The sequence below is a fragment of the Pongo pygmaeus genome, chromosome 15, assembly GCF_028885625.2.
Source record: "Pongo pygmaeus isolate AG05252 chromosome 15, NHGRI_mPonPyg2-v2.0_pri, whole genome shotgun sequence".
NCBI classification, from domain to species: domain Eukaryota; kingdom Metazoa; phylum Chordata; class Mammalia; order Primates; family Hominidae; genus Pongo; species Pongo pygmaeus.
Window position 1 is genome coordinate 73,779,915 of NC_072388.2, and position 27,289 is coordinate 73,807,203.

Sequence of the window (27,289 nt, forward strand, 5' to 3'; positions counted from 1 at the left end):
ACATTTACTGAGCACATACTATGCTCCGGAAGTGTGTTGAGCATTTCACATGTATGGTTTTACCTGAACCTTAGAACAATATTATGAGGTAGGTGCTGTATTATTATCTCTGTTTTACAGATGGCCAAGCTGAGGCCAAGAAGAGTAAGTAATTTAGAGAGATCCATAGCTGATAGGTGGGTGAGCCCAGATGAAAACACACCCCAAAGCCCATGCACCTAACAAACTACTCGACTTGGGAAAGGTATTAGGTGAGGTGGAAAGCAAATAGGGTGGGGGAAGCATTGTCAGGTCAGATACCTGAGGATAAAGTGGGAAAAAGGTAAAGGGAGGAACAACATTCTTGCAGACAGCTGAAGCTCCAGTCCAGAAGCAGTAACTGAGGGCATGGAAGTCAGAGCCACAGAAATCAGTAAATAGGAGAAAGAGGGAGGTTTTCCTAAGGGAAGAAGAGGAATTGACATTTGTTTGAGGTGTGACTGGAGAATTGGAAATGGCAAAACAAGGGTTTCTGAGCATGAACAGTGAGATCGTGAGAAATGAAATCACCCTGAAAAACTCTTGGTGAAAGAAAAGCAGACCCCTGGTGAGCAGATGGACATGTAAAACTGATGATGGTTTGGGTTGTTCCTTTACTGTGTTCATTGTTTACCTGCCTTCAACATTTCATCAGACACTCCCTTCCTCTGGAGGCTAGCATCTGTTTTGCTTTTTTTTTTTTTTTTTTAAATAGGACTGAGCATTCAACTCTTAGGCACTTGGTTATATATAGCACTTAGGTTATTGAAAAGAGGGCCGGGTGTGGCAGCTCATGCCTGTAATCCCGGCACTTTTGGAGGCCAAGGCAGGCGGATCACCTGAGGTCAGGAGTTCAAGACCAGCCTGGCCAACATGGCGAGACCCCGTCTCTACTAAAAATACAAATATTAGCTGGGCATGGTGGTGTGCACCTATAATCGCAGCTACTTGGGAGACTGAGGCACAAGAATCACTTGAACCCGGGAGGTAGAGGCTGCAGTGAGCCAAGATTGCGTCGCTGCATTCCTGCCTGGGTGACAGAGTGAGACTCCATCTCAAAAAAAAAAAAAAGCTTTTTCTTTGTGTAGGAATTGTCTAATCCTGAAAAATACTCCTTTCATGAATCATCTTCTTCCACGTGTGAGTGCTTAGTAACTCTTTGTAAATGTAGATACCATGATCTACCTCAAAGGTACAGCATGCATTATTAATACTCTAAAGTGGATCATCTGAACTCGTACTTTACAGGTGTATGTGTGTATACCTGTGGTAAATCTGACCAAGAATATTTTATACAATACTTTCATGAAAAGCATTATATTTGCCATATTGTCACAGGTGCATTTCTATCCACCCCAAAGGTTCAATCCCTGAAGCAGTTAAGACTTGTACAGAACTCAAATTCAAATGTATATAATCCTCAGCCTTATATTGTTCTAGCTAAAGTATTCAGTATCTCTTTCGTGCCCATCACTGTTTCATTATCTTGTCTGATGATCTTGCTTTATGTGAAATCTATGCAATGCTTAACAGTTTGTGTAAAAACATCAAAGGATTTTTAAAATTTCTGTTTTGATTGTATATATTATCAAACTATGATCTGCTTTACAGAGCAAAGGATCAAAACTGTAAATCAAAGGACTAGAATCAATTATTACGAAAATCTGGACTATATAGGACTTCAGAAAACTGGTTACCAAAATTTTGGCTAATTTTGTAAGGACTTTTTTCTTTTTTTGAGATGGAGTTTCGCTCTTGTTGCCCAGGCTAGAGTGCAATGGCGCGATCTCAGCTCACCACAACCTCTGCCTCCTGGGGCTTAGGTGATTCTCCTGTCTCACATCCCGAGTAGCTAGGATTTACAGGCATGCGCCACCATGCCCGGCTAATTTTGTATTTTTGGTAGAGGTGGGTTTTCTCCATGTTGGTCAGGCTGGTCTCAAACTCCCAACCTCAGGTGATCTGCCCGCCTCGGCCACCCAAAGTGCTGGGATTACAGGCATGAGCCACTGCGTCCAGCCTTTAGGACTTTTAAAAGAAATAATTTTTATCTTTTTCTTTCTTTCTTTTTTTTTTTTTTTTTAGACAAGGTCTCACTCTATCGCTCAGGGCTGTGCAGTAGCATGATTGCCGGCTCACTGCAGCCTCAACCTCCTGGGCTCAAATGATCCTCACCTTAGCCTCCCAAGTATCTGGGACTACAGGCACATGCCATTATGCTGGCTAATTTTTGTATTTTCTTTTTTGGTAGAGATGGGGCCTCACCACATTGCCCAGGCTGGTCTCAAAGTGCTGGGATTACAGGCATGAGCTATCGTGCCCAGCCAAAGATATATTTTCAAAAGACACTTGTAAAATTAGGTTAGGGAAGTGCAATTTTAAATTATTTTTTTCTGAGGATTCTATATTTTGTCATTGAAAGCAAAGACAACATTTTAAAAGTGGACCTACGTAAGAGGGCTGGGTGTAGAGCTTTATTAAAGAGCGCTGTGCTATTTGCTGTTTATGCTTTGCTCATTCTCTGATGGAAAATAAATTGTTTAGGTACCCCTTACATGTCCAGGAGATGCCTTCAGCCTCTCACTGTTTGAGTCTGGTTTGGGATTTGTATACTATATGAAACCGTGTTTGAAATAAAGGTTCCTAATGAACATTTTCCTCCATGGGATACCAATCAGCTGCCTGCTTTTAATTGATAATTGGGCATTAACTTCTCAGTAGTGCCATCATCATAAACCACAGTCCAGACCCTATAGTCCACCATTGAAAAATTAGACAATTATGCAATATTTGAACATGTCTAATCTAGGAGAGAGTAGCACCCAAGGCCGGGCACAGTGGCTCATGCCTATAATTCTAGCACTTTGGGAGGCTGAGATGGGAGAATTGCTTGAGCCCAGCAGTTCGAGACCAGCCTGGGCAACATAGTGAGACCCCCATCGCTACAGAAAATTTTTAAAAAATTAGCTGGGCATGGTGACATGTGCCTGTAGTCCTAGCTACTCGAGAGGCAGAGTTGGGAGTATCACTTGAACCTGGGAGATCAAGGCTACTGTGATCGTGGCACTGTGCTCCAGCCTGAGTGAGAGAGTGAGACCCTGCCTCAAAAAAATAAAATAGTGCCCTTATATACCTTAGTGGAAAAAATGACCAGATCTTTGGCAAAGTATGATTGCTAAAATAATAACCCACTCAGCTTACACTCCATGTGTTTCCAACAGAGAGGGATACGCACTTGGTAGAAACAGAAAATTATAATCAAATAGAATTCTTCTGTTGGCAGAGCATATATATTTATACATTCTTCTGTGTTTAGCTCAGTGGTTAGAGAACACTTCCTGGAAAGACTGCAGTACACAAATGTTTTCAATTTGAGCTTGTACATTTTATCTAATTGGTCCCTGAGACAAGGTTCACTGCCCTGGAGGTGACTTGGCTCAGTCTTTAAACACACACTAATGAATTTCAGGTTTGGGACAGAAGAAGGGCTGTTCTCTATTGGACAGTCATGTGAACTTGTTTCCCCTGTATGTCTAACTTAGGTATGTAATGTCACTCTGGATAGAGGGTTCTTCTACTGTGTCCAGACACAGAAAACTGATTGCCCTTGCTTAGAGCACTCCATGCTTGCCTGTGTTTAAAACTTAGGTTTGGCAGATTCCTTCATTTTTGTGAAAATAGGGCAAAGATCTTCTGAGTGCAATTGGATGTACTGGAGGGCACTTAACCTTTAGCCTGTAAAGATGGGTTTGGGCTAAGTCTGTTTTGTTTTTCCTTTCAGCTGTTTGAAGAGAAAATTCAAAGGAAAATTCATCTTTCATACTTTTTATGCTGATAGTTCTAGTAATAGTTTAGGGATTTTATCTCATCTGCTCCAGCAGCACCCCACCAGAAAAATTATGGAAGTTGAGTAGCCGAATATGAAACTTGTTTTATACAGACAGGAAAGAAGCTAATGAACTCACAGACACCCCTTATCAGGACAACAAAGCCCGAGCTGTGTATTACCCCCACCCCACCCCACGCCACGTACCTTTGGCAGTGCTTACAAAGACTTGATCCTGACTAACTTAGAAGACAGATGCAGTTACCCAGCTTTGTACATGTCTTGCCTATATGCTCAAGAGTGGGTTACAATTGTGTTGGGCCAGCAGGGGGGGAAATGTTGATTTCGTGAATTCCTTCATCAGTGGAAGGTCAGTCATGGACTGTAATTTTGTTGTGGAGTGGGAAAATTTCCATTTCTGTGTGATGCTGCATTTGTCCCAGTTATGCCATTTATCATCTGCAAGGCTGTGCACAGCCTGTGTAAGCCTCCTGTCTGGACTGCGGTTCTTCCTTCCTAATTTAAGCAGCATGGGCCAGATGATCTCCTAAGGCCCTTTCTACCTTTCACAGTGTGAAGTTCAGCTTCTTCTGCATATATGAGGTTGGGGCACCAATTGCAGTGGTCAGCTGGAGACTATTTGCATTATCCAGCTGATAAACTCTTCCAGCAGACAAATGTGAATAAACAGCAACACTCAAGTCCTGCAGAAAGTTTGTCTTGAGTTTGCTGAAATGATCAGCAGAAATCTTGGGCGGTGAAGTGCTCCTAAGTGCTGGGCAGGAGTTGTCAGGTGACGGTGCCCTGTCAGCGCTGGATGCTTACTAGGGATGGGGTCCTGCTTGAGATACTGAGTTAGCTTCAGGAGATGGGTCCAGCATGCAGTTGGGCATCAGAAAGTCTTTGTTCCTCCAGGCTCCTAACTGTCCCTATCAACCCAGAAGTCCTAGCCTCATAGGCTTTGGTGAGTTACCTTGCAGTTCTAAAGCTTCTGTTTGGTCATTTTTTAAATGATGATAATAACTACTTTTCAGGGTGAAAAGCTTAAAGTATGTGAAAGTATCTAGCAAATAGATGGCGCTTTATAATTAGGTGACTAAAAACAACAATTTGTAAAAATCCCAAATAAGATAACCTTATCTGAAAGAGGGGCTCAAAAAACTGACATTTGTGTGTGAATAACATTGCATAGGACATACTGTCCTTTAATCCTTAACAACCTCATTTTACAGATACAGAGATACCAGGAAGTTCCCAGGGTCACAACACCTGGAAACAATGGAGTTGAGCTTCAAGTCTTCTGGTTGGAAACTTGTGTTCCTTTTACAATATACTACCAATACACCAATATAGTTAGTACATTTTATAGTTAAATTTCTGATGATTCTGGAAAGGGAAATAAATGATCAAAATGGTAATAGTACCTATTTTGGTAGAGATTTCCTTGTGCCCTTTTTATATGACTACAGCTAAATTGCCCTTTAAGACAAACCCAGGAAACCCTAGCCAGTCACTCCTCACGTTGTGGGATCTTAACTCCGAAACAGCTACTGGGGATAGCTGGAAGATTTGAATATCTCTGGGATGTCACTGTCCAGTTTCGAAATAATTTTATAAATGGGTTTCTTCCAGGAAGGATCTGAGTCTCTCCCTGCGGAGACAGCCCTGAAGAACTCCTGTAACGTCAAGCTGGCAATTTCCAAGAAGCAATCTGGAACCTGCATTTCCAAAGAGACCCACAAGAAAGAAAAGACGTGATGCTGGGAAGCACTGGTGCCAGAGCCCTCACTGGCGGATGCTGCCTGTTTCTTGGGTAGTGGGCTAGGAGCATCCCTGCTCTAGCGGCCCCTGATTCTGCAACCCTAGGAATCCTCTGCTCCCTCATCAGACACAAACCTTGATAAGACAGCTCCAATGAGAAAGCCCTGGGAGAAGGTGAATTAAGGACACTTCCTTTGTAGGAGGAGCTGATCCTGCTAATGGGTGACTTTTTATTAAGCAGGTCAGAAAATCTTACTGAAAGTAAATCTGTGGCTCAAAGAGACTTTGGTATTCTTTTCCCTAGCACTAACTGGAAAGGAGTGCCCCCAAGCTTCTGACTGTCATACCGCATTCCACTGCCTTTTGGGCTGGGTCTGAAGAGCTTACTCTCCTGCTTTCAGAGCCGGTTGACAGGGGTGCTGTTCTAGAATCCTAACCCAGACTGGCACCATGAATGATGGGTTGCCCCACCGCCAAGCTCCAAACCCAGCTTGGCTTGGGGCTTGCCGCCACTGCAGGTCAAATGACCACCCTATGTGGAAAGATGCAGCAGTGCTGCCTGTCCCATACTGACCCTGACCCCTTGAGCCTCAGAAAGGGAGACACGGACAATTTTCCCCACAGGTAGTCTTAGCTTTCCAAACATATTCTGACTGACCAGTCAACAAGTGGATGACCGCAGTTCTTGTATTTTTTGGAGGCATCAATAAACCACTCTGTGATCACAGTCAAGGGAGAAATCAAGAAGAGGGAAGTGTAATCTGTGACCAGATATACCCGGCACCTGCAGAATCAGATGCCAGCCTAACAGCTGTCAGCTGTGCATGAGGCAACATGCGTCTCTTGATTAGGAATGTGCACCAGTGACACCTAAGCTCACCCTTCACTGACGCTTTACCTCTGAGGTGCCACCAGTGTGCCTTCATAGGGATCCCCGAGGGACTGAGCTTGAGTGTTGTTTATTGTTATTTCCAGGAAGGATTTGAGGTGACTTGCTATGGAAGGCCCACTGATACATTTTCAAGGGAAAATACAGATAAGAATCAAATCATGAAAAGCACAGAAATTGTTGAGAAAACCTAGGCCAAGACTAGCTGCCACAACTGAGCTCAGCATTCAGTCCTGAGCCTCCTGGCACTAAGGCAAAAAGTTCAGTAAGTTATGTAACTTGATAATGACAGGGTATTCAGTCTAAGATGGTGTAATACCTGGCAGACCTCTCACTAAGCTTCAGAATGAAGACTGGCTGTAGACTCAGTTTGCTGCTTCCACCTGTTGCCAAAGTGAAGCTGTTGAGGCTGTAATCTTTGTGGATGATACAGAGATTGGCCCAGGCTGCCCTGGCTCTCAGTAACTTAAGGAGACACAGAAGGGGGATCTTTCCTAAAACTCGAATCATGTAGGGAAGACACTCATCAGATCTCATGGGAACCCAGTACATGGTCTTACCTCAAAGTCATTTCCCTTGTTATAGTGCATATTGAGAGCTCGAAAAAGTTCTGAATTGCGGAGAACCACCAGCATTTTGGGATTTGTGACACCATCTGAAATTGCTTGCCGGGCAGATTTTTCCATTTGGATGTAATAAAACTCACGAAAGTTGCTGAACCACTTGATCATCTGGGAGGTAATGCAGCGGTTGAACTGTACAAACAAGAAGTCCATCCAGTCAGACATTTGCCTCTAGGTGCTCAGAATTACAACTGTCTGCTTCCAGCTCAGTATAGGGGTTCAGATACATGGCTTTAACCAGCATTAACAGGGGCTTCCTTTAAAAAAAGAAGCAAAGCCACCACTATTTTCCAAGCCTATTTAGTTATACTCAGAAAAATCTAAATTAGCTACAGTGCCCATTAGAACATAACTTTTTTTTGATATGCTAGATTTATGAGGGTTGTTTTACCCATGAAAAGCTTTTTCTGGTGTTTGAGTGGGACTTAGGGGTCAAGACCAGCGCGGTGCCAGATTTTGCTGCACCCAGGTGGACTGCATGGCAGGCCTGGGGCCTTCCACCTGGATAAAGGGCCAAGGGAAGGGCAAGGTGTAGGTCAGGGAGCAGTTTATTAGCAACTTTGAATTGTGGAATGAATTGAAATCAAAATCAGAGGTTGCTTCAGGGATCAACCAACCAACTGAATATGAGGGAAAGAAAAGCTTGAATGATGTAGACCAAAAGTATTAACAGCCCGTAACCCAACATCCAAGGTAAAGGAGGCCCTCAGAAACCTTTTATGGGAACAGGGGAGGTCTGGTCCCAACAATTAGTTTGATTTTCCTTATTGTCACACTTCATCTGTATGTACGTTCACTCAGTTTTGAACTATAGCAATTTGAACATAAATTTGACAGTGTCTGACACTCTCTCTCTCTCTGCCTCTCTCTCTCTCTATTTTTTGTTTGTTTGTTTTTGTGTGTTTTTTTTGAGATGGAGTCTCGCTCTGTCGCCCAGGTTGGAGTGCGGTGGTGCGATCTCTGTTCACTGCAACATCCGCCTCCCGGGTTCAAGTGATTCTCCTGCCTCAGCCTCCGAGTAGCTGGGATTACAGGCGCACGCCACCACGCCAGCTAGTTTTTGTATTTTTAGTAGAGACGGGGTTTTACCATGTTGGTCAGGCTGGTCTCGAACTCCTGACCTCAGGTCATCTGCCCACCTCGGCCTCCCAAAGTGCTGGGATTAGAGGCATGAGCCACTGCGCCTGGCCTATATTTTATTTTTCATAGTGTCCCCAGCCAAGGCAGAAAACTAGCCATAAAGGCCACTAACTAGTGTTTCTGTTTCCCTCTACTTTTCCTGCCCATGTGTTTCTGTTTTGGGGATTATCTACAGCTCAGTAGCTTAAGAATTTAGACAGCCAGCCTTTCTAGCCTAAAGTTATTCATGGTTATTTGGGTAGAGTCTCAGCCCAGAACTGGACATTGCACAGCTTCCATCAACAACACTAAGGGGAGCTTGAAGTGCACATATGATGACCTAGGACTTGCCTCACACCAGGCGAAACACACTGCCACTTGGGAGTTCTGCAGAAGCTGCCATTTAGTTGAGTGACTTTACCTGAACATCAGGAAAATAAGCCTTCAGGAGGTTGGAGCTGGGATATCGTGTGAAGAAAAACATTAGTTTGGCCTTCTTCAAGTGACCAGGGTTTAGACCCTCCTGGATTTATCTCAGTGTCAAGGAAAATGAACACTTTAAAATGCCAATTTATCAATTAACTAGTGAATTCCTTGTTCCTGTGGTTTCTATTTGATTTCATTTTGTTTTTCTGATTGGAATTGTGTATTTGCTCCATTTTTCTGTCTCTGGAAACTGTTCAAGTAAGCTGGATGACATATGTGTACAGTTAAGTCACAGAATGTAAAAATCATCTCGATGTGGAAAAGTTATGTAGCACAGATGATGTCAAATACAGGTTGGTGTATTGTGTGTGTGTGTGTGTGTGTGTGTGTGTGTGTGTGTGTGTGTGGTGTCGGAGTGGGATGGGAAGAGATGGCAGTTCTATCCCAGATAAACCATTTCAAAACCCCAAGCAGAGATTTACTTCCCCTCTCTGCCTCAGTTTCCTCAGCTGTAAAACAAGAAGAGTAAACTAGGTGGTCCTTATTCTGGCTGTCACTTTTATCATTGCCTTCGCAGTGTTGCCTTTATAACCAGCAAACATCTAAGCAGGCTGAGTACCAGCTCATATTTTGCTCTTGCTCAAGAAGCTTGAATGGTTGGGCGGCACCCCCTCTCCATTTGCCTGGCAGAACTATCCCTCATCATTTAGGTCTCAGCTCAGAAGCTCCCACCTCTGTTAAACTCTTGCCAAATTAAGCCTTTCTTACCCTGGGCTATGAAGACTCTTTGTACAAACGGTTGCAGCAATGACCTTATTGGAATTTTTACTGCATGTTTGTCTCCTCGTCTAGACTGTGAGCTCCTTGAGAGTGAGGACCTTATCTTTTCATCTTTGTGCCTAGCCCAGTGCTAGGAACACAGTAGGTGCTCAATAAATATTTGTTGTGTGAAGGAGTGAGTGAACGGTCAACCTTAATCCGTACACATATATGGAAATTAGATTCCAAACTATATCTCACTCTGGGAACAGACAGATTCCTTCCCCTTTAACAAGAGTCGGAGAGTTGTGATGTGACTGCCTAGCACTGGGGCAGGACGGAAATGAAAAAAAGATTCTTACACAAATACGCTTTGCATTTTTAGGGACAGTCCTTAGGCAGGGTGAGAAGCATTACACAGAATAACCTGGGATCTCAGATCCGAGAGCTGTAGCTTAAGACAATTAAGACTTCCACATAGGATGAATCTGTTTAACCAAAAGAAACCAGACCAACTGACTATGGTTATAGGTGGCCCAGGCACCTAGTTGCTGCACAGGAGATCCCTCCCTGCTGCCCCATCAGCCCTACTTACCCTTCCTACAGATCCACAAATGCTGTGGAGAGAATCCTGGATTGGGATTCCAAAGACCCAGTTTCAGATACTGATTTTGCCACCTATTAGCTGTGTGACCTTGGGCAAGCCACTTAACTGCTCTGAGCCTCATTGCTAAGATGTGGAGAATAGTGGTTAAAGCTTGTACTTGGCCATCAGATCCCGGGTTTGAATCCTGGTTGCTCATTAGTGTGTCTTGGGACTTTGGGCGAGTTAGCTCCCTTCTCTGTCTCTGCTTCTCGGATACCCGATCTTAGAGTGGATGCTTAAGAACGGTGAGATAATACAGGTCTAAACCCCTTATCTGAAATGCTGGGCCAAATGGAGTTCAGATTTCAGAATTTGTTAGCTTATAAAGATAATATGATGTGTGTACCACACATTAATTAACATCCACAGCTGAGACAGTCTGTAATCCAATACATTAACATTTCTGCAGCAAAATGTATGACTATACCAAGTGGGATAAAAACTATTAATAGCCTCCAATCAGTGCAGGCCAGGTTTTGCTACCAAAAAAAAAAAAAGATTGCATCATTCTTAGGGGGCGAAAATCATAGGGCCTTTCAAAGCTTTATGGGTTTCAGAATTGTAGCTAAGTGGTGGTGGGCACATACGAGAAGGTGTTCTGTCAGTGCTCCCCTCGTGATCTTCACATCTGCCCTACCTATGTCACAGGATGTCATGTGAATGTGAATGTTCTTTTTATACTGTAAAGCAGCTTGCTCTCAGGTGGCTTTCATGGCCCACAGGAATAAATCTCTTGGAATATAGGCAGCAGGAATGAGGGAAGAGTTGAGGGGCCAGGGTGCTGCTAGGGGGCCCCAAGTCATTCCAAAGATAGTCAAGTACTTCACCCATGCAGCCAGTCCTGGCTTAGGTATTTCTTAGGATAGGCCCCAAACCTCCAGAAGCTCTCTGAGCCCAATCCCCAATTTAGGGGGCAGGAACAGGCACATGTAGGCGCTCAACAAACAGCAAATTCTGGGAGACTGTCTGTCTGAGGTGTTTTTGCAGCTGTCTGAATTTAATGGAGAGTCAACTAGTGGTTATCAAAGGCCCAGACAGGTAGCCTTTCTTATAAAGAAAATCTGTCTATGGTGGAATCTCTGCCTCCAAGAGTGGTGGCAAGTGAAGTGTTCTCAGCGTTGGTTTTACAGTTGCTCGCTAACTTCCAGGAAAGCTTTGGGGTGTTTCCAACACTTTTGACCGGCAGGGGGCGCTCATGGCATTTAGGACACAAAGGCAGGTTCTGGCATGGTAATGAGCTGGTCCCACCCCATCCTGCTGCCCTCACAGCAGTTGCCAGGCAAAGGACACGGACTGTTCCCACCTGGATATGCAACTCCACAGACTCATCAGCTTCTGGAGATTCCCCTCAAAGCTGCACACGAGAAGCAGCAGCGTGAGCACAGCTAGCTTAAAAAGCAACATCCAAAATGCATTCTCAAGAACTTAAGTTCTGCAAGATGCTTGTTAGAAGTGGATTATTCTATGGGTCATATGGGTTTGGGGCTGTATACATTCTCCTCTTAGAGCTTCCATTTACTAATGTTAAAGGCTCCGAGAATTCCTGCAGAAAAGAAACTATCTCAGTATTTCCCCAAGGTACTTTTTCTTCTAACTCAACGATTATTAATATCCCGAGGGTTGCTCTGGGAAATACATTGAGCGTAGCGTCTACTTAAGGGTTGCAAAGATGATGCAATAAGATCCAGAGCCCTGCAGATCAGCCTGGGCCACTCAGGCCTCCTCATGGGGAGCCTCCTCTCCCTTCATATGCCCAGCCCCTAGTCTCCAGGCACTCCATTGCACCTTGGAAGTTGTTCCTTAAACTGAAGACCTCTGGCCGTTTCCAGCCACCTCTCTGGGTTTAATCCCCGAGGAAAACTCCTTTTCCATCTGGCCCAGAAGTTTCTGGTCCCTCATCTGCTCCCCAGGAATTATCTACACAATATAGGATTTTTGCTTGTAGAGCTATGGGGTTGGGGAGGCCACACCTCAGATGACGTCATTCCTTTGACCCTCTCCTCCTAAGTGTATGGGCAGCTGACAACCAAATTATGGATTCTTTCTTCCTTAGGGCATTCATCGTATTTCAGAAGCCTATTTGAGTCTCAAAACAAAACCCTTTTAGACCCAAAGGAATAAGTCAAGTGGCAGAACCCGATGGGTCATAGAAGAAGGTAAGTGAACCTTCCCAGGTCCTTAAATTCCAGAATGTGGTCACCACTTTAAGCTGAAGGCCCAGAGCAACATTAAGAAGACCCTGAGTGATCCGTCCCCAGCTCCTCTTCAAATTTCAGTTTTCTTGTTTCTCTGCACAGTGTCAATGATATTTTAATTTATTTATTGAGACATTGTCTCTCTCTCTTGCCCAGCTGGAGTGCAGTGGTGCAATCATAGCTCACTGTAACCTCGAACTCCCGGGCTCAAGCAATCCTCCTGCCTCAGCCTCCTGAGTAGCTAGGACTACAGGCGTCGGCCATCATGTGCAGATAACTTTTTATTTTTAGAGATGGGGTCTAGCTGTGTTGTGCAGGCTAGTCTTCAACACCTGTCCTCAAGTAATCCTCCCACCTTGGCCTCCCAAAGCACTGGGATTACAAGCATGAGCCACACTGCACCTGGCTAACAATGAGAACTTCAATTGCTGTTAAAGGATATGTGGACCGAAGAGAAAGGCAGTGCCTCCGTGACAGCATGCAGGCCTCTCTGTTCCATCTTCACCAAGGGAAGAAGGGGTAGACTTTCCAGATGGGCAGAGGTGAAAGGCGGGGGACACTGCTGCTGGCTCAGGACCAATGGTTGCGGTTTAGTAGTTCTCCAAGGTCGTAGGGCAGGCTCTGAGGAGGGGTGCCTCTGGGAAGATGAGTCCTGGGGAGGACTGCTACTCCAGTGGCCATTGTTGCATCCATGACCCAGTAGCTGGCTAAGAGTCTGATTTTCCTGGATGTGGGAAGGTGCAGTCAAGGGACAGTTTGCTGGGGGATCCTGACAGGGTTTGGGGATCATTCTTGGAGGGATAGGGTACCTAGGAGAATCTAGACGCTTGGCCAGTGATAAGTTTCCTACTGGGACCCCAGCTTGTAGCTGGACCCTCCTGGGCAAGGCAGCCAAAGCAAGTGGATCTTTACAGGCCCCTCCCACAGGAGGTGAGGGCTCGCTTCTACCCTCTGGCACCTGCCCCTGGAAGCTTCTGCCCAGCTGAGTCAGGCAGCCTGGTGGATCCAATAGTACCTTTCGTAATACTGAGTCCACAGCCTGGGACACTGCCCTGGTCAGCTCTTTCCTCAGAATCTCCAGCGAAGCTGGTGCTCCAGAAGGAAGGAACCTGGGCTTCTCAGACTCTTGGTGTTTTTCTGCCCCAGGGAGGTCCTTGCTGGAACCTTGCTGGTGGTCACCGTCCACAACCCAGGGGCGAGGCCCACAGCCATTCCCCTGCTTTGCACTCAGAGGTCCTTTCCCCATGCCACAGCCTCCTGGCCCCTGAGCTGTGTCCCTGGGCTTGGCAGCCTGTAGGATGTGCTCTTGCAGATGTCTTAGCTGTTGCTTCAACAGGTGAAGTTGTTCTCTCACACGAGGGCCCCCCTTCCTGTTGCCCTGGTCCCGGGCAGGGTCTGGCATCAGGAGGCCTTGCTGTGTGGGAAGGCTCTGCTTCCTCTTCCTCTCTCGGGCCTTCTCTGGGCAGCGTGGGCTGACCCCAGCTTGCGCATTGCCTGGCACCAGAGGATTCGGGGAGAGACACATGCCTCGGATGATGGTCTCCACTCTGGCCCTCTTCGCCTGGATGTGCTCATCACCAAACCATTCGGGGTCTGTAGGGCTGGAGCTGGGGACCTGACTCCAGGGAAACGGGGAGTCTCTATCCAGCTCTGGAGGGGATGAGCTTCTTTCACCTTCCATACAAGCTTCTGCTAGGTGGGAGCAGATCTGGGGCTGAGGAGAAAGCAAGATGGAGTTTGGATCCATCCCAGGCACTTGTTCAGGGCTTCAGGAATTCCTCCTCCTTATTTCCTCAGCTGGAAGTGCACCCAGAATGCGCTGGGCTTCCTCCTCTGCACTTAGAAGGGTGAAGAGCCACTGTCGCTGAGGAAGGATTCAGATTCTGGGATGCCAGGGCTCATGAACCTCCTGGGCAGACTCCTGAAATTAGAGACAGGAAGAAAAGAGTACGTGTGACTTTGAACAGTCCTTTTTAAATGTGAATGTGCAAACATTCAATGCAGTCTCGTTAAAGTGTAGATTTCAATTCGGTAGATCTGGGGTGGGGCAGAGATTCTCCATTTTAAACCAGGTCCCAGGTAATGCTGATGCTGCTTGTCTCAGAACCCCACTTGGAGGAGACTCCCAGAGTGATCTTACAGGGAGAAAAATCTCCTGCTTGGGCATAACAATAAAATAATAATAATAATAATAATAATATCGTAGTGGCAGCCGCCTGAACAACTGGCATTATGCCAAGAACTCTACATCCATTAATTAATTAATGTGTCATAACAGCTCCATGAGAATGTGGTCATGCCTATTGTCTACAGATAAGGAAACAAGATCAGAGAAGAAGCTACTTCCCTATGGTCATGCAGCTCGTAAGTGACAGACTGGGGTCAAACCAAGCGTTGTCTGATTCGGAGTGACTTTTCTAGTGACTAAGGGCAACAGAATCACCCAACGCACTTCTAGAAATAGCAAATTCGGCAGGGCACAGTGGCTCACACCTATAATCCCAGCACTTTGGGAGGCTGAGGCAGGCGGATCACCTGAGGTTGGGAGTTCGAGACCAGCCTAACCAACATGGAGAAACCCTGTCTCTACCAAAAGTACAAAATTAGCTGGGCATGGTGGCGGGCACCTGTAATCCCAGCTACTTGGGAGGCTGAGGCAGGAGAATCACTTGATCCTGGGAGGCGGAGGTTGCCGTGAGCCGAGATCGCCCCATTGCACTCCAGCCTGGGCGACAGAGCAAGACTCCATCTCAAAAAAAAAAAAAGCAAATTCAGGCCGGGCATGGTAGCTCACACCTGTAATCCCAGCACTTTGGGAGGCCAGGGCAAATGGATCACCTGAGGTCAAGAGTTTGAGACCAGCCTGGCCAACATGGTGAAACCCCATCTCTACTAAAAATACAAAAAATTAGCTGGGTGTGGTAGCATGTGCCTGTAATCCCAGCTACTCGGGAGGCTGGGGCAGGAGAATCGCTTGAACCCAGGAGGTGGAGGTTGCAGTGAGCCGAGATTGTGCCATTGTACTCCAGCCTGGGCAACAGAGTGAAACTCTGTCTTAAGAAAAAACAGAAAAAGAAAAAAAAAACACTGCCGTCCTAACTCTTGGAAAAATCAGATTACACATTCATTGTTCAACTATTTATTGAACAACTATTTATTGAGCACCTGCTGTGTGTTGGGCCTTCTTCTGGGCTCATGGAGTGAGCAAGATCAGCATAGTCTGCCCTCCTGGAACCCGCAGTCTAGCAGGGAAAGCAAAGAATAAACAAATATATTTTCAGTGTGTGATACCTGCTGTGAAGAGAAAGCACAACAAAGGGTTGGAAACTGGAGAGAGCGGTTGGGGAGAAGGAGGGAGCGATTTCAGGAAAGACTGCCTAAAGCTGTTTTATTCCCACAAAGCATCAAAGTACGCTATACTCCAACTACGTCACTTGCTTTCTAACTAATAATAATCATTAAACTGGGCCGGGCGCGGTGGCTCACGCCTGTAATCCCAGCACTTTGGGAGGCTGAGGCGGGCGGATCACAGGTCACCATCCTGGCTAACACGGTGAAACCCTGTCTCTACTAAAAATACAAAAAATTAGCCGGGCGTGGTGGTGGGCGCCTATAGTCCCAGCTACTCGGGAGGCTGAGGCAGGAGAATGGCGTGAACCTGGGGGGCGGAGGTTGCAGTGAGCCGAGATCGCACCACTGCACTCCAGCCTGGGCAACAGAGCGAGACTCTGTCTAAAAAAAAATCATAATCATAATAATTAAACTGGCAGAATTGATATTTTAACCAACAGGGACACTACAACGATACCCTGGATATGTTAAATTTGATATAAGTACTAGACAGACATCTAAATGTCAAGATGTCAAGAAAGCAATTGGAGGCTGGGTGCGGGGGCTCATGCCTGTAATCCCAGCAATTTGGGAGGGAGAGGTGGGCGGATCACGAAGTCAGGAGTTCAAGACCAGCCTGGCCAACATAGTGAAACCTTGTCTCTACTTAAAAAAATACAAAAATTAGCCGAGTGTGGTGGCGGGCACCTGTAGTCCCAGCTACTTGGGAGGCTGAGGCAGGAGAATTGTTTGAATCCAGGAGGTGGAGGTTGCAGTGAGCCAAGATTGCACCACTGCACTCCAGCCTGGGTGACACAGCAAGACTCCGTCTCAAAAAAAAAAAAAAAAAGAAAAAAACAGAAAGCAATTGTAGGAATAAGCCTGGGGTTCAGTCGGGGAGATCTGGGCTAGAAATATAAAATTGAGGGTGGTCAGCATGTGGCTGGATGAGGTCACGAAGGGAGTAAATGTAGACAGAGAAGGGAGGAGGGCCAAGATCCAAGTCCTGGGACACAGGGACATGAAGAGGCTGGGGGCAGGAGCCGGAATCAACCAAGGCAACTGAGAAGGAGCAGTCAGAGAGGCAGGGGGAAACCTAGGGGTGTGCAAGGTCCTGGGAACCAAGTGAAATAAATGTTTCTAGGAGGAGGGAGAGGCCAAGTCACAAAGGGATTGTCAGTTGCCCATTTGAATTAGTAATGTGGAGTCACTGGGAATCTTGATCAACAGTTTTGGTGGAGTACAGGGAGAAAAAAGCCTGATTGACCTGGATTTAAGGGAGAGGACAAGAAGAGGAGTAGATGACATTGAATTTGACAACTCTTTCAAGGAGTTTTGTAAAGAGGACAGAAATGAGACAGTGCTGAAAGAGAAAATGGGGTCAAGAGAGAGTTTTTCAAGATAGGCGGAATAACAGCATATTTGTAGGCTGATAACAATGATGCTGCAGAAAGATGAAATATGTTAATGTAGGCAAGAGGGGGAGAATTTCTGGAGCCATGTGCTTGAGTAGGAAGGAGGGGAAGAGATGTAGTGCACACAAGGAGGGATTGACTTTAGACAGGGGAATGCTCAGTTCATCCACGCAGCAAGAGGAGGAGCAGTGCAGGTACACCAGTGCAGGCACACCAGTGCAGGCAGGTGGATAAATGTGATGGGAACTGGTGGAAGTTTTCTTTTGATTGTTTCTGTTTTCTCAATTACATTGTCACTGGTATTAATCTTCTAAAATGTAGCTAGCTCTGCTTATGCCCCTCTATGGAATCAAAGTCTTTGCTAGCTTCCTGTGGACTAGAAGGTTCAGGTGTCTCAGCTCTTCACAAACCTGGTCTCGATCTAACTCCTTTGGAGCCACTACCCTCAACACTTGCCTGTGTCCAGCTGTCCTGGACTTTGTGTTCACTGAACAGGCCAAGCTCCTTCCAGCCTCCGTGTCTTTGCACTTACATTCTCTCGGCCCGACCAGCCCTTCTCCCACTTTTCCACTGACAAACTCTTATTCCTCTTTCAAAATCCAACTGAAATGTCACTTCCTCTCTGAAGTGATCAATGCATCTTCCCCTTTAGATTGTGAGCTCCCTCTTTGTGTCCCCAAGTAGTGCCTGACTGCCAGATGTTACCAGATGTTTGCTAACTCCATTGAATAAATTGTCCATAAATACTTCATTTATATTGATTTTTGTCTCCTCAATAGACAATACTTTATTTCACATCTCTCCAGCACCTAGCATGGAGGCTTGTGCATGGAACAAAATAAATGCAGACAGAAAGACAGATAGAGTCATTGATTAGAAGGGCATAGAACCACTAACATTGCTGAATCTCCCTTGTGGGTTATTCAAGGTATTGTTTCTGAGGTTCCGTGTAGTCTGTGTGCTCCAGAAGACAGATCTACTAGGGTAACAGATGGGACCAGTGTGTTTAATGAAGCAACAATGAACAGAAATATCTTGAGGTCAGAAACTGGAAATCCAGCCAGACTCCACTGTGGTTGGGTGCCCAGAGATGTTTACGCCAATGCAATCATGGAAACTCTGCCTCTGGGCTGCTGAGAAACAGGAAACCTCTGCTGAGGCCAGCGTGCTGCCCACAGCCCTTTATCTGGGTAAGTCTGCATGAAGCAGTGATGCTTTCTGTTTGAAAATTAGCTAGTAGCACTCTCATATTCACTGATGGAGGTAACAATTGTCACAATCCTTTAAAAATAGCTTTATTGCATCTCTTAGATGATGAAAGTAATGTAGGATCATTTTACTTCCCAAATATAGAAATATATTAAGAGGAAAAGAAAGACACTCTAATGCTGCTCCCAGAGAAAATCAGTTAAAATTTTGGTGTTCAACATTTTTGCCAAACTCTTTTCTCCATGTACGGAGAAGTTTATAATTTCTTGTAATTATATATATATATATATATATATAGAAAAAAACAAAAATGGTATTATAGATATATCGTTTTATGCCTCCATTTTTTAATCTTTCATGTGGATGAATATCAATCTACAGCAACATTGTGAAAGGTGATAATATTCCATTGTATAGATGTACCCTAATTTACTTAACAAGTTCTCCTTTGATAGATTCCTTCTTATATTTTCACTATTATAGAAGCATAGACAGGCCGGGTGCAGTGGCTTATACCTGTAATCCCAGCACTTTGGGAGGCCAAGGCAGGCGGATCACGAGGTCAGGAGATCGAGACCATCCTGGCTAACACGGTGAAACCCCGTCTCTACTAAAAATAAAAAAAATTAGCCGGGCGAGGTGGCGGGCGCCTGTAGTCCCAGCTACTTGGGAGGCTGAGGCAGGAGAATGGCGTGAACCCCGCAGGGCGGAGCCTGCAGTGAGCCGAGATCACGCCACTGCACTCCAACCTGAGCGACAGCGAGACTCCGTCTCAAAAAAAAAAAAAAAAAGAAGCATAGACAAGATAGTACGGAAATGGAGAACATAGACCCACAAGTCAGACTGCCTAGACTTGAATCCCTAGAGCCACTTAGCTAGCTTTGTGACCTCTCCGTACCTCAGTTTTCTCATCAGTAAAATGGGCATAACCATAATATCTATGGTTATTGTGGAATTCACGTCTGGATCCAATAAGTTAACACATGTTATATTTTTAGAACAGTTCCTGGCACTTAGTTACTGCTGATAAGTTGTAGCTATTGTTATTATGAATAATATTGGTATTAACACTCCTACATATATCTTTGGGGACTACATTTCTAGAAGTGAAAATATTGCATCAAAGGCTAAGACTATGTTAAACTGTTCTACTTCTTTTCTAACTGCCCTCCAGAAACGTACCAACTGGTTAGGGGTAGAGAGGAGGGACTGAAGCAGAACCTTCAACTTTTTTTTTTTTTTTTTTTTTTTTTGAGATGGAGTTTTGCTCATGTTGCCCAGGCTGGAGTACAATGGCACAATCTTGACTCACTGCAACCTCTGCCTCCCAGATTCAAGCGATTCTCCTGCCTTAGCCTCCCAAGTAGCTGGGATTCCAGGCATGTGCCACCATGCCTGCCTAATTTTGTATTTTTAGTAGAGATAGGGTTTCTGCATGGTGGTCAGGCTGGTCTCAAACTCCCGACCTCAGGTGATCTGTCCACTTGGCCTCCCAAAGTGGTGGGATTACAAGCGTGAGCCACCATGCCTGACCTCAACTTTTACTCCGTATATTTCTATATTAATTGAATTTTTACAAGAATATATTCAGGTGTTACTTGTATATATATACTTTTAAATAGCCAATTTGTGCTCCTACCAATGTAGCTATAAAAGAACATAAATCTCCTTATCTTTATCAACGCTGGGCATTGTCTTTTAAATCTTTGCCATTATGACAGGTGACAATGTTACCTCATTATGTGTATTTCTTTGATTCTCAGTAATCTTGCTCAGTTTTGATATATTTTTTGGAAATATTCATGGATTGTATATTAAGAAACTTAAAAATGTTTATGCCGTTTGAATCAGTGAGTCTATGTCTATGAAGTTAAGCCAAGAAAATGATGGCTAGACTCATAAATTTATGTCAAAGATGGCCATCCAAGTATTATTAATAAGAGTAGGCACTGGTTAAAGTATGGTATAATCTGCATGATGCCATATTATGCAACCATTTTGAAAAATAGTGTTTAAATAAAGTTTATGTAACATTATTTTATAAAACTGGAGTGAGGGGTAAGAGAAAATTAGATATTAAAAATACAAAGAAAAATATGAGGCCAGGTATGGTGGCTCATGCCTGTATTCCTAGCACTTTGGGAGGCTAAGGTGGGAGGACCGCTTGAGCTCAGGAGTTTGAGAGTAGCCCAGCAACATGGCGAAACCCTGTCTCTCCGAAAAAATATCAGCTGGGCATTGTGGTGGCTTGTGCCAGTAGTCTCAGCTACTAGGGAGGCTGAGGCAGGAGGATCACTGAGACCAAGAAGTTGAGGCTGCAGTGAGCTCTGATTGTGCCACTGCACTCTAGCCTGGGCAACAGAGTGAAAGCCTGCCTCAAAAAAAAAAAAAATATATACACACACACACACACACACACACACACACACACATACATTATAGAGAAATAAATACATCAAAATGTTGTTTATGGGTGATAGAACCACAGGTAATTTTTTTCTCTATTTTTTCTTTTTATTTTTCTGAATTTTCTAAATTTTTAATGGATATGTTTTCAGTTTTGTAACAAAAAAAAGGCAATCTTGCCTTTGTTAAACATTTGCATGTATGGAGAAGGCTATGCATGTTGAAGGCAGGGGATATATGGGAAATCTCTGTCTGTATTTTCCATTCAATTTTGCTGTGAACCTAAAACCACTCTAAAAAATGAAGTCTATGCTGGGCACGGGGGCTCATGCCTATAATCCCAGCACTTTGGGAGGCCGAGGGGAGTGGATTACCTGAGGTCAGGAGTTCGAGACCAGTCTGGCCAACATGGTGAAACCCTGTCTCTACTAAAAATACAAAAAAATTAGCTGGGCGTGGTGGCATGCACCTGTAATCCCAGCTACTTGGGAGGCTGAGGCAGGGGAATTGCTTGAACCAGGGAGGTGGAGGTTGCAGTGAGCCGAGATCAAGCCACTGCACTCCAGCCTGGGCAACAGAGCGAGACTCCATCTCAAAAATAAATAAATAAATAAATAAATAAATAAATAAATAAAGTCTAGACAGATGTGGTGGTGCTTACCTGTAGTCTCAGCTACTCAGGAAGTTGAGGTGGGAGAACTGCTTGAGCCCAGGAGTTCAAAGCTGTAGTGTGCTATGATCATGCCTATGAATAGCCACTGCACTCCAGCCTGGGCAACAAAGTGATACCCTGTCTCTAAAAACATAAGGTAAAATAAATAAAGTCTATTTTTTTTTTAAAACTGCACTTTTTTCTCATTAACTCTTTCTCAGATACATATTCCTGGGTACCAGAAATAAAAAACCCCACTGGAGAAGCAAATTTAGCTACAAACACAAGCATAGAACACAGGACTTATAAGATAACAGGGAAGGCACATAGGATTTTATAGCTGGAAAATGTAAAATGAGGGTGAGTTTGAATTTCAAGTATATAATGGACGACATAAGGCTGGATGTGGTAGCTCACGCCTGTAATCCCAGTGCTTTGAGAGGCCAAGGCTGAAGAATCACCTGAGCCCAGGAGTTCGAGACCAGCCTGGGCAACATATCAGATCCAATCTCTGCAAAAAATAAAAAAAATTAACCAGATGTGGTGGCACCTGTCTGTGGTTCCAGCTACTTGGGAGGCTGAGGTGGGAGGACCTCTTGAGCCCAGGAGGTCGAGGCTGTAGTGAGCCATGATAGCACCACTGCACTCAGCCTGGGCGACAGAGCAAGACCCTGTCTCAAACAAACAAACAAACAAGAACATACGAGAGAAGTTGTGTGTTGTCTCCTTTCAGCTTTGTGTTAGAGCACCGGGGCATGAGCTGAAAAGGAACAGCCAGTGTCTGTGGCATCATCACCTGCACAGATCACCTCCTACATGGCAGCCTTTCTCCCTGTGGGTCTGTGTCCTTCCATGGAATATCCCTGGAGAGCTCCCGAATCTCTGCCCAAGTGGGACAAAGGGGAAGGGCTGCCTATGGGGCCAGCTGAGGTGAGACTGGCAGCTCACAGGCCATGTTTCCCCTTCTGTGATGTGTGCACATTTAGGGAACAGCAAACACCTTTGATGTGCTTCAGCTGGGTCATGGGAGAACCAATCAATAAAGCAAGGTGGGCTATGGAGAGTCCTTAGGTAAAAGGTACCTTGTGAAGCCCAAGAGATGCTAACTCATTCTCATCACTGCCATTGAAGCTCAAATCAGATTTATACAAGAAGTTTTATTGTTATTTCCTTGATAAAATTCCTGCTTGGTTTTTGTTGGGAAAACATGTTTTTATTTGCAGTATTTTGTTCATTCATTTCCTAGATTAAGTTGGATTCCAACTGGACCAGCCTTGTGCTTAGATGACCACCCAACATGATTGGAAAGCTATGGAGGAAAATGCCTTATCCTGAAACAGCTGCTTTTACCTTCATCAACACTTATCATGGGATCTAAGGGCCCACCACTGGCATTTCATAATAATGATGACTTAATCACATCTGTATATGAATACATTTTTGCCTTACCCATTGTAATCCTGAACAGCCTCCCATCCAAATACTTGCCAGACAGAGCTAACTTTTGCTACTGATGAAGACTTGTTCAGGGTAGCACATCTCAAAGTCATGTAGTGTTTTTATACTTTACAAAGGTATTTGCATATACAGCCTTGTCCTGTTTTATTCTCTACGATGAGAGGCCCCCTGCACTGTCCCCACTCTGCTGCAGGTCGGAGGCCACCCATCCATCTCTGGTTCAGCCCTGAGCAGCTCTCTTCACTGCACTGGCTAATGACAGAAATGAGGAGGGGGGTCAGACTGACAGGCCCAGGCCACACAGCCCTGTCCATCCACAGACACAGACACAATGGAGTCAGAAGTCCTGGTGGTCTGCATCAATGATGGCTGTGAACTATGGAATGATCTACCAGGTATTAGACCTGGGGGGAATTGTTAGCTATTTTTTTTTCTTTTGAGACAGAGTCACGCTGTGTCACCCAGGCTGGAGTACAGTGGTGATCTCGGCTCACTGCAACCTCCACCTGCTGGGTTCAAGTGATTCTCCTGCCTCAGCCTCCTGAGTAGCTGGGACTACAGGCACGTGCCACCATGCCCAGCTAATTTTTTGTATTTTTAGTAGAGGCGGGGTTTCACCATGTTAGCCAGGATGGTGTTGATCTCCTGACCTCATGATCTGCCCGCCTCAGCCTCCCAAAATGCTGGAATTACAGTCGTGAGCCACCGCGCCCAGCTCTTTGTTAGCTCTTATGTGAACTTAAATTAACTCTGCCTTTTCCCTTTCAGTTTCTCTGGCTGTAAAATGGGGTTGATAACAGCCACTCTCCTAGGATTGTGGTGAGGATCACATGTGGTGGGCCTTGCATTCTCAGGTGCTGGAAATAGGCACTCGTTAAACTGGTTTCCTTTCCTCCTAGGGTGGGTTCAGGAGCCCCCACAGCCATAGAACTCTAGAGCTGGAAAGGGCTTAGGAGCATCTGGTACAGTGGCTGGTCTCCAGATTTTTATATTTTTAGATTTCAACCATTAATAAAATGAAGAGGTCTTCTGGCCCCGGCCAAGGTGCCGGTCGCCTCCTGAGATCCGGTGCCTTCAAACCCTGAGAGTCCATATTTTTAAAAATACAAAATGAAGGAATTAAGGCTTAAGGAACTAGAGAGTCACCTGCAATAAGTGGATGGATTCGAAAAGGCCAAGCTACTTGTAGAACAGTATCCCACCAAGTTTCACATTGCAGCATGTATGCTCTATGCAATCCATAACACTTATGATGACATTGAAAGGGAAGTTTTTGCAGATCTAGGCTGTAGTTGTGGAATGCTTAGCATCAGAACTGCAGTGTTAGGAGCAGGGTTCTGTGTTGGATTTGACAGAGATGAAGATGTATTGGAAATATTTAATAGGAATGTGGAAGAGTTTAACAAATATTGACATGGTTCAATGTGATGTGTGCCTGTTATCTAACAGGATGTCAAGTCATTTGATACAGTAATTATGAATCCGCCTTTTGGGACCAAAAATAATAAAAGGATAGATATGGCTTTTCTAAAGACTGCTTTGGAAATGGCAAGAACAGCAGTATATTCTTTACACAAATCCTCAGAGAACATGTTGAAAAGAAAGCTGCAGAATGGAAAATCAAGATAGATATGATTTCAGAGCTTCGGGATGACCTTCCAGCATCATACAAGTTTTTGTTTTTTGTTTTTTGTTTTTTTTTGATATGGAGTCTCACTCTATTGCCAGGCTGGAGTGCAGTGGCGTGATCTTGGCTCACTGCACCCTCTGCCTCCCGGGTTCAAGCGATTCTTCTCACTCAGCCTCCCAAGTAGCTGGGATTACGGGTGCCCACCACCGTGCCCGGCTAGTTTTTGTATTTGTAGTAGAGACAGGGTTTCACAATCTTGGCCAGGCTGATCTTGAACTCCTGACCTCGTAATCCACCTGCCTCGGCCTCCCAAAGTGCTGGGATTACAGGCGTGAGCCACCGCGCCCGGCCCATACAAATTTCATAAAAATAAATCAGTGGACATTGGAGTGGACCTAACTCAGTTTTCGTTTTAAAAGCCCCCAAAACAAAAGTAGTTTAAAACTTATTTAAAATGAATAAAAAATTGGTTTACTAAAAATAAAAAATAAAATGAAGAGGAAAGATATTGGACCAGTTTGAGAGTTACTGACATTTTATTTTGCAGGTAAAGGCACAAAAAATAAGTATACAAAAGACTACTATCTACCATCACTTTTATTTCCTCTTTAAAATTTTTTCATCTCCCTTCACTGACACATGATTTTTATTTCTTAAAGAATCTTAGCCAGGCAGGGTGGCTCACGCCTGTCATCCCAGTGCTTTGGGAGGCTGAGATGGGTAGATCGCCTGAGGTCAGGAGTTCGAGACCATCCTGGCCAACATGGTGAAAACCCGTCTCTACTAAAAATACAAAAATTAGCTGGGCGTGGTGGCACATGCCTGTAATCCCAGCTACTCAGGAGGCTGAGGCGGGGAGAATTGCTTGAACCCGGGAGGTGGAGGTTGCAGTGAGCCGAGACGTGCCATTGCACTCTAGCCTGGGCAACAGAGCAAGACTCCATCTCAAAAAAAAAATAAAAATAAAAATAAAATAAAATAAAATCTTAACCACTTTGTTTTTAAAAGAATAAAAGGGGGAAAGGCATAATATGCAAATAAGTTTAGCTTTGTGAAAAACTCTTTACATTGTCTTTTCTCATTTTTCTAAAAACCAAGGGAAATGTCACAGGCTAGCGTTAGGGGTCCAAGGATCTTCATGACATGCCTTTACTTTATGGATGAGGAACCAGGAGCCCAGAGAGGTAAGGTGACATGCCCAAGGTCACACAGCAGCTGCAATGCCTCCTTGCTCTCTAGGAAAACACCCCTGGACATCAGAGATCCTTTCATGTGGCTGTCCAAGCACTTGGGCTGGGAGTTAGGAGGTCTGGGCACTACTCCCAGTCATTGGCCCTAAAGCCGCACTTTCTGCATTTCAGCTTTTATAAAATGGAGGTGATAATCATCCCTTCACTCAGAACTTGGGTGAGAATCTAATGAAAGAAGAGCTTCAAAAGGGCTCCAGAGATGCATACACAGTATTATGGAGTGAGGAATTAGGGAGTGAAACGTCTCCATGTCTATAATTTGCCTGAAAGTATTTCAGCCAACAAAAATAAGCAAATACGTATGAACAATTGTTAAATCTAGGTGATGAGTATAGAGGTGGGTATTGCTATGCTACTCTGTCTACTTCTCTGCATATTTGACAATTTTCATAATCTTCCATAATTTTTTAAAAAGTACTCTGGCAAGGTACATGGAAAGGATGATGTTACTCACAGGGAAGAGGTCCTCTGGGAGGTCCTTGTCTTGGGCTCTGTGGCCAGGTGGGGCCAACCACTCTAGAAGACGGAGCAGCCCACTCTTCACCAGCCCTGGGCAGACACAGCCATGGTCGGGAAGTGCTTCTGGTTTCCCTGCTTCCTCTCCAGGCAGGCCGGGTGCCCGTGGCTGGGTGAGGGGAGCCTCTGGCCCCTTCTTAGCACAAGGCACTGTCTGACAGACCCAGTCTTGCTGCAGCCGCTGACTCTGGGGACAGTGGGGGCTGCTTAGCGTAGCCAACCAGCATGGGGGGCTTATGAATATGCAAATAGAGGCCAGCTGGTTGGCTGCCCCCTGTGCCATTTCTCAATGCCACCCCAACTCAGGTGCCCAGAAAAGCCAGCTCAGAGAGGGCCTTCCTGAAATGCCATCTCTTTTGTCCTTGCCTATGGACCACAGAGCCCTTTGAAAACTTGGGCACTGAATCACCCAGCTTCTCTCATTGCTCTGGCCTCCAGCGGGAAGCTCCTGACTTCTGCTTTCAAATTCCCCAGAGAGGCAGCTCCAATATGAACATCTTTCTCCCTGTCCCTCAAGCATCCTGAGAAGACTGGAATCAGCCCAAAAGCAAACCATGGCATCTCAGATCTGCAGGAAGGAGAGGCTGCGTGGTCCCTTCCTCCCACAGAGGCCTGAACACTGCTGAGGAAGCTGTTGCTGGGCCAAAAGCACCCATCCCTGACAGATCTGGGAGAACTCACTTGCCAAACCCACCTACTCCCGAATGTAACCCAAATTTTGCCTTCCCCTCCTCCTTCAGCTTGGGAAGTGGAGGGGATGTTGTGAAATACAGCAATGAAAATTAGTAAACTACAGCTCAACTCATCAACGTGGACAAATCCTCAAAATACAGTGTTGACTGAAAGAAGTAAGTCACAGAGGCTGGGCTCAGTGGCTCACACCTGTCACTTTGGGAGGCTGAGGCGGGCAGATCACTTGAGCCCAGGAGTTCAAGACCAACCTGGGCAACATGGAGAGATCGCATCTCTACCAAAAATACAAAAAAAAAAAAAAAAAAAAAAGAAAGAAAAAAAAATTAGCCAGGTGTCGTGACATGCGCTTTTGGTCCTAGCTACTTGGGAGGCTGAGGTGGGAGGATGAGGATTGCTTGAGCCCGGGAGGCAGAGGTTGCTGTGAGCCGAGATTGCACCACTGTACTCCAGCCTGGGCGATAGAGTGAG

At 45.1% G+C, this 27,289-nt stretch overlaps 2 protein-coding genes and 1 pseudogene across 3 annotated transcripts in view; 2 read left to right on the top strand and 1 right to left on the bottom strand.

Moving 5' to 3' along the window:
- The window catches only part of YLPM1 (YLP motif containing 1), a 98,707-nt gene extending 89,093 nt beyond the window's left edge, over window positions 1–9,614 (top strand). Inside the window, exon 19 of the mRNA XM_063651862.1 lies at window positions 5,477–9,614. Within this exon, the coding sequence (XP_063507932.1) occupies window positions 5,477–5,487 (11 nt within the window). The 3' untranslated portion in view covers window positions 5,488–9,614. The remainder of the gene's footprint in view (window positions 1–5,476) is intronic.
- Window positions 1,904–26,317, bottom strand: PROX2 (prospero homeobox 2). Of its 2 annotated transcripts, XM_054448451.2 has the most exons (6): window positions 21,284–21,378; window positions 12,711–14,183; window positions 11,371–11,382; window positions 8,658–8,759; window positions 7,055–7,249; window positions 5,192–5,562 (listed from the first exon to the last, which is right to left on the bottom strand). In XM_054448451.2, the coding sequence occupies exons 2-6, from the start codon at window positions 14,007–14,009 to the stop codon at window positions 5,392–5,394; spliced, it is 1,779 nt and encodes a 592-aa protein (XP_054304426.1). In that variant the 5' UTR covers window positions 14,010–14,183; window positions 21,284–21,378; the 3' UTR covers window positions 5,192–5,391. The 2 variants fall into 2 exon arrangements, with proteins under 2 accessions (XP_054304428.1, XP_054304426.1); XM_054448453.2 differs by lacking the exons at window positions 8,658–8,759; window positions 11,371–11,382 and adding an exon at window positions 26,067–26,317 and having other exon boundaries at window positions 1,904–5,562; window positions 13,278–14,183; window positions 21,284–21,418.
- LOC129012600 (rRNA N6-adenosine-methyltransferase METTL5-like) lies at window positions 23,843–24,778 on the top strand (annotated as a pseudogene).
- Window positions 26,318–27,289: the final 972 nt, after the last annotated feature.

Coding starts and splice junctions, on each gene's coding strand:
- PROX2 (XM_054448451.2), bottom strand. CDS start 14,009: ATGGATCCAAACTCCATCTTGCTTTCTCCTCAGCCCCAGATCTGCTCC. Junction 7,250..8,657: donor CTTATTTTCCTGATGTTCAG/GTAAAGTCACTC, acceptor TTGTTTGTACAG/TTCAACCGCTGCATTACCTC. Junction 5,563..7,054: donor ACAAGGGAAATGACTTTGAG/GTAAGACCATGT, acceptor TTGGAAATGCAG/GTTCCAGATTGCTTCTTGGA.